The sequence below is a fragment of the Rhinopithecus bieti genome, unplaced genomic scaffold (assembly GCF_001698545.2).
Source record: "Rhinopithecus bieti isolate Rb0 unplaced genomic scaffold, ASM169854v2 scaffold_41692, whole genome shotgun sequence".
Lineage (NCBI taxonomy): Eukaryota > Metazoa > Chordata > Mammalia > Primates > Cercopithecidae > Rhinopithecus > Rhinopithecus bieti.
This window is the reverse complement of record NW_016816824.1, coordinates 39,197-50,051: the sequence shown is the minus strand read 5'-3', so window position 1 is coordinate 50,051 and position 10,855 is coordinate 39,197. Positions and strand designations below refer to the sequence as shown.

The 10,855-nt window shown below is 36.3% G+C and overlaps 1 protein-coding gene across 1 annotated transcript in view; it reads right to left on the bottom strand.

Annotated features, from left to right (window-relative positions):
- BRWD3 (bromodomain and WD repeat domain containing 3) overlaps positions 1–10,855 on the bottom strand; it is a 54,740-nt gene that overhangs the window by 22,756 nt on the left and 21,129 nt on the right. The window contains exons 9-17 of the mRNA XM_017855298.1: positions 10,376–10,458; positions 7,129–7,240; positions 6,264–6,325; positions 6,002–6,157; positions 5,237–5,357; positions 4,134–4,259; positions 3,935–4,013; positions 2,254–2,310; positions 1,077–1,217 (exon numbers count right to left, since the gene is read on the bottom strand). Coding sequence (XP_017710787.1) covers positions 1,077–1,217; positions 2,254–2,310; positions 3,935–4,013; positions 4,134–4,259; positions 5,237–5,357; positions 6,002–6,157; positions 6,264–6,325; positions 7,129–7,240; positions 10,376–10,458 — 937 coding nt within the window. The remainder of the gene's footprint in view (positions 1–1,076; positions 1,218–2,253; positions 2,311–3,934; positions 4,014–4,133; positions 4,260–5,236; positions 5,358–6,001; positions 6,158–6,263; positions 6,326–7,128; positions 7,241–10,375; positions 10,459–10,855) is intronic.

Sequence of the window (10,855 nt, the reverse complement as noted above, 5' to 3'; positions counted from 1 at the left end):
AAAAAAAAAAAAAAAGAAAAAAAGAAAATTGTGCAAACCTCACAGTCCCTAGAAATGTCTTTACTTAAACACCATCCTATCTGATCTGTTTGGGAGTGCCCTGCCTACTGTCATAGTACTTTGAAAATATCAAGATGCCAATACAGGTTTATAAACATTAATATGAGGTATTTTATATTAAGGAGTATGAATTAATGTTCTTTAATCTCCTTACATTTTAAACTCAGCTTCACATAAAGAATCTCTGACTTATTATTCCTATTATCATTAATAGAAATAAAAGCAACTACCATGTTTCAAACATTCGATTAGGGAATTATAAAGGTTTGTCTTCGATGCCTCACAACAATCTTTAGGAAGAGATTACCATTTCCATTTTACAAATGAAGACACAAATTCAGAGAGGTTAAGTAACTTGCTTATGAACCTATCTAACTATCCATAACATAAATACATACATACACACACACATACACACACACACAAATATAAATAAAATGGAGAAACAAACTAGGAATTAAACTCTGGTCTTATAATTCTAAATCCTGTAGTACAGAATGCTATAGTATTTTCTCTCCCATTGAGCCCTGTACTCTGTAGAATATACAGTAGGTATTAAAATACACACACTCAAACACAGAGACCCAGAGATAACTACTCACTTAATGGAAAAAGATTCTCCAGTCATTTTGCCTGAAATTGGGTCCAGAAATGCAAGCTTCAAGCAGCACAGTGTGGGTGGGCCAACCTCATATTTGATTCCTACAATCTTAACAAACTCTTGCTCCTATTCATGAGAATACCAATAAATTATTACTTTCAATATAAATAATTACTTAACATTGGCATAGTATTTCATTATTACTTGAACAACTTATTAATATCTGAAGATTCTCTAAATGCCAGGCACTACACTAAGTGTTAAAGGTAATAAGACATGGCTTTTTTTNTAATCAAAAGATTGGAAAAAAAGAAAGGAAAGCAGGGAGTGAGAACATTGCTCATATCTAGATTTTAGCATGGACGTTTATGGGAAATTATCATACTGACAATTATTTAAACAACTGTATGCTTACTGGGTAAGAAAGAAGATCGGCTGGCTGTCGAAATGGCTCTGAGTCTTCACGTTCATAAATGAGGCTCAATAGTTCTTTGCATTGTTTTTTCCAAGCATCAGGATTACACTTCAAAGACTGTCTTCTGCCTCGGCATTTGACCTACAGATTTTAATAGAGTTATATGTAAAAGATCTTTCCTTAACTCAATTGATTTTCTCATGAGTCCCTAATGTTAATATATCTATCTGTATATATATAGCGCAGCTGCTATTTTAGATTCTTAGCTTAGATAGTATTTTCACTGGCAAAAATAATTAATGAGCAAAAAAACCTAGACATTATATTCATGGAAATGGCAAGAATTCTAGTACTCAAATCTGAACTTCAAATAATGTACAGAGGAACAAATGCTTCTTTCCTCTACAAGATCAAGTTATAATGCCTTAATATTTGCTGGTAGTTAAGTATACTTGACAATGGCATCATATTTTTCTCAAAAGAATACTTGAATGATTTTTGTTTCCCGGAAATCCTTTGAGGTCATGATAAATTCTCTTCTGTACCATTTGATTTTGTTGCGATCTCTTTCAGTATTTCAAAATATATTGTTCTTTATATAAAATAACTACATGTCTAATTATTATAGAGCAGAAGTCTGCACAAAAGAGTTAACAAAGCAGGCCAGAACTTGCTTCCAAGGTTGCCTTGGCTGGCATTTGGGAATTTGGCATTTGAACGGCTTCCTAAATTATTAAGACAGTTTACTGCCCCTAGACAGTATAAACAATGTGATTTGTGCTGAATACCTGATTTCCTTCTGGGAATCTGGAATCTCAGTATGTGATAGTCAGAGGGTACCCAAATAACCAGCCCCAGTAAAATCTTTGTGGACTGAGTCTCTAATCACACACATGCTGGAAAAGTGTGTGATATGTGACCCCACACAGGGGAAAGATATTAATAGAATAAGGAAGCCTGTACATAAATTTCTCCAGACTCTGCCGGTGTCTTTTCCCCATGATTCAACTGGGTACCCTTACTGCATCACTGTAGTAAATCTTATCAATGAGCATACCTAATATACTTAGTTACAAGAATCCTTCTAGCAATTCTCCAAATATGGGGTTGGTCTTAGGGATCACTGACACAGGAAACCTGAAAACGCATCTCCTCAGCAGTTCACTTATTTACTCACCCTTCTTCCAGATGAAGTACCAGGACCGTCTGAATCTAAATCAACCATTTCTGTATCCTAAATTAAAAGGAAGAGTGAGAAAAGACTGTAAGTTACATTCAAAGTCATATAAATTAGATGGACATTTACAAATAAATGGGAAATAAAATCACAGTTAACTTCCCCACTGAAGCAGCAAGTAGAACAAAAGATAGAGGGAGACTCAAGCCAGACTTTCCCAATATGCAGTGTACAAGCTGGAAAATATACTGGAAGAAGAATTAAACAAGGTTTCTCTTTAAATAAGAATCAGAAAGGAGGGGAACAGTATAGTGGTTGCTATTTGCTAAAATTGTACCTGTTAGTAATTTTAAAACCTTATTCTATATGACATGCTCATTTAATATACAATTATTAATTATTCATGATTACTCCATTGCCATTTCAAGAAATAGATCTCATATAATATGCATTTATATTTTCCTATAGGAAAGAGATCTATTTCATTTAAGTATCTCTCGAAGGGATAATTTTTTTAATATGAAGAGTCAAGACCCAAGCACCACTAGTGATGGTGAAATAATGGGTAATATGTAGTAGAAAATCAAAAGTAGCTCATGAGATACTGGTACTCCTTTCTAATAAAATAAAGCTGTTGAGTTACATTTTACTTAAGTTTTCTATTTTAACCCAAACAGTGCTACTCTGAGGTGAAATTCCTGCTACACCAAATTTCGAGCTAAAACACATTTATGTGAAAGATCAGAGAAAATATAAGGAATATATAAGAAAATATAAAAAATATTAGTGATAGATTTTCTTAGGTTTCAAGAAACTATAATAATATCTAATTGGTATATCATGTTTTCCTTATTATGTAAATAACATTTAACTGCAATAATATATTTCATTGTCAGACACATTTTCATGAAAAAATTAAAAAAACAGCATTGGAGATTTACCATTCTGGAGATTAACAGTATAAATAATATAAACATGCAAAATATCTCATGCCACTGCAACACAATCTAGCACATGTGAGTCACTCATCCCTGGGATGAATTGTTTTCCAGTAAAGATTTGTGAATTACCACTTTCCAATATTGTTCCAACCTCTATTTTGGTTTTTGTTTCGATCATAACCTCCAGTCAAATATGGCTTTGTGTAAATTAGAAACATAGGGGGAAATCAGGAATATGAGGGTCTGCTGCGTACTACTTCCATTTCATTCAGAAGAGACTGGTTTATCTTTATAAATTTTCAGAAAGGAAATTGAGTAGCAATTTCACGAAACTACTGAAAATTTAGACTTTCAAGCCTGAAACTTTAAAATACTTTAATATTTTCTATACAGCATATAGAAAATAAAAACCTTACTGAAATTTCCATCAACTAAGCATTCTTTTAAAATATTGAGCACTTGTCTTGTTTCTAAATGTTGGAAAATAAAGTGTTGATTTCTCATCATTTACACCCACTGTGTCAAATATGATGACTGGCCCCCTGTCTCTGAATAAACCCTGCAGCACTATTTTATTTTTGGTATATGCCATCTAAGTACACTTTAAAAGACGCTGGTATTCAGCCAGCTTTCAAAAATCTGTTTTGCTCTTCATGGCCAATTACAACATTTACACATAATACTGTACTTCAAATAAGAGAAAAGTAATTCATTCCTACTAATCATGCTGTGATTCTTACCTCCTCTGCATCAGTACTGTTTCGTTCTTCTGCTTTAATTTTATTATAAGTATCCAGTATATCAGTACAGCTCTGATCCCTAAGAAACAAGTCATTTCAATAGCTTCAGTAATTTTTACAATTTTTCAATTAATTTTTTTAAAATTCATTTTTTAAAAACCTTAAGTTAGATTCTCTGGAAGCTAAAACTGCTTCTTACCCAATAAATCGAAGTAAGACATCAGTTACAATTTTAGCTGCTTTAACTATAGGACTGTCTGGCTCATTGAAAGTCCTGGCATTATGCTCAATATAGCGTACCTCCCACATTAATGCTGATATTCTCCTGTGAAAGAAAAAATACTCTGTTAGTCTTGGCTGATATATTTAGAGTATATTTTAGGAATATACAATATGGAACAAATATGTACTTAAACATAGTATGTCAAAGGTGTTCCAATATGCATATAACTCAAAATATTTGACTGATGAGCACTAAAAGGAGATGATACAGTTACAGTATTTAAAGCACAAGCAGGGATTTTGAACCACTGGAATGTATATACAAAACTTAAACTGACCTAGGACATTATGGGTAAAGAGTCATTTGACAAAGTCAAAAGAATGTTTACTTTAGTTTTCAGGGGAAGAGCAAAGAAGAGCAACAACAACAACAACAACAAAAAACAGATTCTAAAAAATGACAGATTTTTATCTAATTACTTTTATGATATAAATATCAAATCAAAATAATATGTTATAAAAATATAACCAGTTCTCAATTGCAAAGGCAGATTAACCAGTCATGGAATACTGTGGTCAGTAGGAGACTTGGATGAGAGAGGGACCAAGAAATGCCCTCTACTGCCTTCCCATAATCATCTCCCATCCCAACCAAAACAAAGAAAAAAATTACTTGGCTCCTTTCCTGTATATATTTCAGGGCTGGTAACTAAATCTAATTAACTGTGACCAAATTCTCCAACAGAGGATTTAAACATGCTCCAAATCTGTAGCACCTTAATCATGATGAATTCATAAACCACTTAAATTGCCTTTAATAAACTAAAGTTAAATGTACTTTTTGTTTTACACACCATTTGTACTACCCATATTTTCCTCTCAGCCTTTCTTCTCTATCCCCAAGAGTGAGAATCTACTAAATAAAGGGAAATTAATGTTCTAAATTTTTAAAGGAAATTTTAGTGTGGATCTTTTGGATGATCACGTTATACTATGAAAACGCAGATCTCAAAAAGGAAAGCAAAAAGCCATAAAGCTATAAATTTTATAATAAGTGATAAAAAAAAAAACAAAACAGACCTGTAAAAGCGATTTTCAAGTCTCCGCCTGATGGTATTGAGGTCAGTTGGATAAGCAACTACAGTACAATACAAGGGGTAGGCACTGAGATCCACTGGAACAGCAAAAGGGCTGGCAAAATCTACAAAATCATTAAAATCAAATAAGGTAGCTATAAAGGTACATCTCATGGTAACAAACATTTATTCATATATAAACAAGAAGGGAGGGTGATATACTACATTTCTAAAACCATGAGGATTCCATTATACAAAAAGAATGTTATTCTTTATATTTGGACATCTTATCTATGAATCATGCATGATACACTGGTTCAAATCAGGTAAAATAAAATTAGAAGAGCACTGGGTTTAACTTCAGATTTCTGTCTTTCCTAGATAAATGCGAAACTTCTCAAGTGACATGTTTTAGAAAATTTAACTATTCATGTGGGTAAAATACATTACTCATCCACTGTCCTTACCAAAACACCCATCCAAAGTCAGGCTCAGGGAATAGCTAGAGAATCAAAGTGATGCAAAAAGGAAATAGACACTTACATGGTTACCTTCACTATTATCCCCCAGATTGCTTAAAGAAAATTATCAGTTATTACTTTGGCCAAGCATATAAAACTGTTAATATTAAAACTAGAATCACTGTGCTTCTTCAGTTAAAAGTAAAGTATACAGTGAGAAACTGCATATCCTTTTGTAGAACTTAAAATTTCTGCTGATTTTCCTAGCTCCTCTGCATGCTCCTAAAATTTTTTCACATTCATCATACCCAGGGAAAGAAGGTGGTTGATGCCCTGAATAACCCGTTCACATTCTTCATCTCTGGAATGAGCCCCCCACTCTCCTTCCTGGGGTTTGTATAGCAAAGCAGTCAATTCTTCCTGGGAGACAGGGACACCAGCACCAACTTCATCTGGAAAGGCAGCTAGGTATAAGATTTTAAAAAATCAGAAAAAAATTAGTTTCCAATATCACGTGAATATCATTTTACTTTTAAAAGAATTATAATTCATTTTTAAAAGCATATTTACTTCCTTCTGGAATTGGCTCCATATCCCAGGGGCTCATCTTTTCTCTCTCATTATTGTCCCAGCTATCAAAAAATAAGAAGATACAAATCAAATTGATCATAGAGTACTTCCTTTCATATACTACCACAATTTTACATGACTTCTTGGGGGTGAGATTTGAAAAGGGCAATACAGTTGTCTTGAAAGTACAACTCTGGTTACATACAGATAACAATAAACTTCTAATAGAGAAAACATGGTCCATCTCTATGAAACTTAGAGGGCAGAAAGCCTACTTTTAGTCAATATGGAGACTAAAAGTCCTCATAGAATAAACATTTCTTCTATCATTCTTGAGAGGATTTATTTGTTAGCAATCTTACAACTCTGGATTTTCAAGAAGAATTAAAGTAAATGTTGCAAACAAATAGTACTTCCAAACATGAGGCAACCATCTCTGCCTAGAATTCATACAACTAAACAAAAGACTAAGTACTAATATTCATTGCTATATTCCAGCAATAACAATTACTTTAAGTAGTAAATTAGTTTCTGTATTTCCCATTAAAAAATAGTTGCAATTCTTGTCTGAAGCAGAAATAATTAAAATGCAGACAATAAAAGAGGTAGAAATAAAGTGTTTAGTTATTCCTTTGTTTTAGTCAAAGAAAACAAAGAACTTTGCTTTAGTCAAAGAAAACAAAGAACTTTGCTTTAACTAAAGGGAAGAACTGAGCACTTTACCATCAAATTTCTTCTTTACAGGTATAGGTATTGTGAGACTAGATAAGTCAGATAAAAGGGCATTACTCCTGGTGGAGGTTTTTAAAAGTCCACATACTACGACAATATCATATTAGGCATAAAAGATCATAAACATACTTACTGAACACTGTAACACTGGAAAGAACTATCAGGATACTCTGGTTGAAAAGGCTGCTGACTCTCCACAGTTCCAAACCACCAGGCGTCATCTATTATACTGCGGAATCTATCACCTATAAAGTTTTAAAATTCTTAAAAGGATGCGCTTGAGAATATTAGCTCTGTTCCCACTCTAAATTACTGCTTTTTGTTGACTACAGAAGTAACATTGTATCTAGCATTATCAGAAGCTTCCATCTAGGTTTTCGAGATAAGTGATTATTTTACGTTTTAACCTCTTCATGTATTTTGATTTCCAAGTGGTAGAAATCTTTCTGAAATAAATTACATATCAAAACGTCTTCTTAAATAAATGCTAACTTTTTTCAATTCCTTAGCATCATCATTAGGCACACTTCTTATTGTATTACATATGTACATAAATGCAGTTGATTCTTCTATCTTGCTTTTAGCTTTCTTTAAATATCTCTTCATACTAGTTTGTATATTACAGATCTTCAAGGCAGGCTGTAAATCAAGGAAGATGTAGGAAAGTTTGGAACTTCCTAGAGACTTGTTGAATGGTTTTGACCAAAATGCTAATAGTCATATGAACAATGAAGTCCAGGCTGAGGTGGTCTCAGACGGAGATCAGGAACTTATTGGAAACTAGAGTAAAGGTCACACATCCTATGCTATAGTAAAGACACAGGCAGCATTTTGCCCATGCCCTAGAGATCTGGGGAACCTTGAACTTGAGAGAGATGATTTAGGGTATCTGGTGGAAGACATTTCTAAGCAGCAAAGCATTCAAGGAGTGACTTGGCTGCTGTTAAAAGCATTCAGTTTTATGTATTCACAAAGTTGTCGTTTGGAATTGAAACTTATCTTTAAAAGGGAAACAGAGCATTAAAGTTCAGAAATTTTGCAGCCTGATGACTGATAACGATAACAAAGAAAAACCTGGCCGGGCATGGTGGCTCAAGCCTGTAATCCCAGCACTTTGGGAGGCCGAGACGCGCAGATCACGAGGTCAAGAGATCAAGACATCAAGACCATCCTGGCTAACACGGTGAAACCCCCACCTCTACTAAAAAATACAAAAAACTAGCCGGGCGAGGTGGCGGGTGCCTGTAGTCCCAGCTACTCGGGAGGCTGAGGCAGGAGAATGGCGTAAACCCGGGAGGCGGAGCTTGCAGTGAGCTGAGATCTGGCCACTGCACTCCAGCCTGGGCGACAGAGCAAGACTCTGTCTCCAAAAAGAAAAACCCATTTTCTGAGGAGAAATTCAAGCCAGCTTCAGAAATTTGCATAAGTAACTAGGAGCCAAATGTTAATCATCAAGAAAATGGGGAAAATGTCTCCAGAGCATGTCAGAGCTCTTCAAGGCAGCCCCTCCCATCACAAGCCCCGAGGCCTAGAAGGAAAAAATGGTTTCTTGGGGCTGCTCCCCTGCTCTGTGCACACTTGGAACTTGGTGCTGTTTGCCAGCTGCTCCAGCTCCAGCCATGAATAAAAAGGGTCAAGGTATTGCTCAGGCTGTTGTTTCAAAGGTTGCAAGCCCCAAACCTTGGTAGCTTGCACGTGGTGTTGGGTCTGCAGATGCATAGAAGTCAAGAATTGAGGTTTGGGAACCTTCACCTAGATTTCAGAGGATGTATGGAAATGCCTGGATATCCAGGTAAAACTCTGCTGCTGGGGCAGAGCCCTCATGGAGAATCTCTGCTAGGGCAGTGCAGAAGGGAAATGTGGGGTTGGAGCCCCCATACAGAGCCCCCACTGGGGCACTGCCTAGTGGAGTTGTGAGAAGAGGGTCACCATCCTCCAGACCCCAGAATGGCAGATTCACCGACAGCACGCACAGTGTGCCTGGAAAAGCTGCAGACACTCAACGCCAGCCTGTGAAAGCAGCTGGGAAAGGGGATATACCCTGCAAAGTCACAGGGATGGAGCTGCCCACGAGCATGGGAACCCACCTCTTGCATCAGCGTGACCTGGATGTGAGACATGGAGTCAGAGGAGATCACTTGGGAGCTTTAAAATTTGACTGCCCCGCTGGATTTCAGACTTGCATGGAGCCTTCAGTCCCTTCGCTTTGGCCAATTTCTCCCATTTGGAATGGGTGTATTTATCCAATGCCTGTACCCCCATTATATCTAGCAAGTAACAAACTTGTTCATAGGCAGAAGTGACTTGCCTTGTCTCAGATGATACTTTGGATGTGGACTTTTGGGTTAATGCTGGAATGAGTTAAGACTTTGGGGGACTGTCGACTGGTTTTGAAATGAGGACATGAGATTTGGGAGGGGCCAGGGGCTGAATGACATGGCTAGGCTCTGTGTCCCCACCATAATCTCATCTTGAATTCTAATCCCCTCGCATCCGGGGAGGGACTTGGTAGGAGTTGATGGGATTATAGGGGCAGTTTCCCTCATGCTGTTCTCGTGATGGTAAGTGAGTTTTCACAAGATCTGATGGTTTGAAAGTGTGGCACTTCCCCTTCTAACTCTCTGTCTCTTGCAGCCATATGAAGAAAGTCTTGCTTCCCTTTTGCCTTCTGCCATGATTGTAAATTTCCTAAGGCCTCCCGAGTCATGTGGAACTGTGAAATAAACAATTTTTTCTTTATAAATTACCCAGTCTCAGGTAGTATCTTTATAGCAGTGTGAAAATGAACTAATATGTATGGCTACAATTAGATTTTTAAAATTCAGGCCAAAGTAATTAAGTGTGCAAAAAAGTCAATAGTTTAAAAATCCTTATGTTCTGTATTGTATTGTTACACAATAGAGCTATAAGCAAATTTCTTTAACTTTTAAAATGTTTTCCTTTACATTATTGTTATACTGCTTTTTATACTCAAAAAAGAAAAGGAAGGAAGGTAAACGAGCAAAAGAGGGTGTGAAGGTGACAGGGAGGGAAATAAAGATGGAAGAAGGAAAAAAGGAAACAAATCAGGATCAGTAATCATCTGTTTTAGAACCTAAGTGTAAAGTGCTCTATTTTAGGGCAACTGACATTTGCAAATTTTCTTTATATTCCTATTTGTATACTAATAGAGTAGATATTTGCAGAAGGTTTAGAGATTATATGTCACACACAATGTGCATGAGAAATAACTAAAAGGAAATTTTAACTTAAGTTTTCTAGTTTCTCTGATAGCTTTTTTCAGCTAAATGATAAGCTAGTTTCTTTCTGTTCAATCACAATTAAAAAGTTACTTACTGTAGAAAAGCTTAATAGTTATTAAAAAACAATTCTATACTTACCAATCTGCCAGTTCCTTTCTTTGGCTTCATTATAAAACTGATGTAGCACAAGGAAGTCAATGACATCTGGCATGTCATGATACCTATACAGAAAATAAAGCACATATGAATCAATATAGAGATATAACAATATATGTTGCTAAATGTCCAAGCATATACGTTTATTGTAGACCCATTAAGAAAACTGCTCGAACAGGCGCGGTGGCTCAAGCCTGTAATCCTAGCACTTTGGGAGGCCGAGACGGGTGGATCACGAGGTCAGGAGATCGAGACCATCCTGGCTAATACGGTGAAACCCCGTCTCTATTAAAAAATACAAAAAACTAGCCGGGCGAGGTGGCGGGCGCCTGTAGTCCCAGCTACTCGGGAGGCTGAGGCAGGAGAATGGCGTGAACCTGGGAGGCGGAGCTTGCAGTGAGCTGAGATCCGGCCACTGCACTCCAGCCTGGGCGACAGAGCGAGACTCCGTCTCAAAAAAAA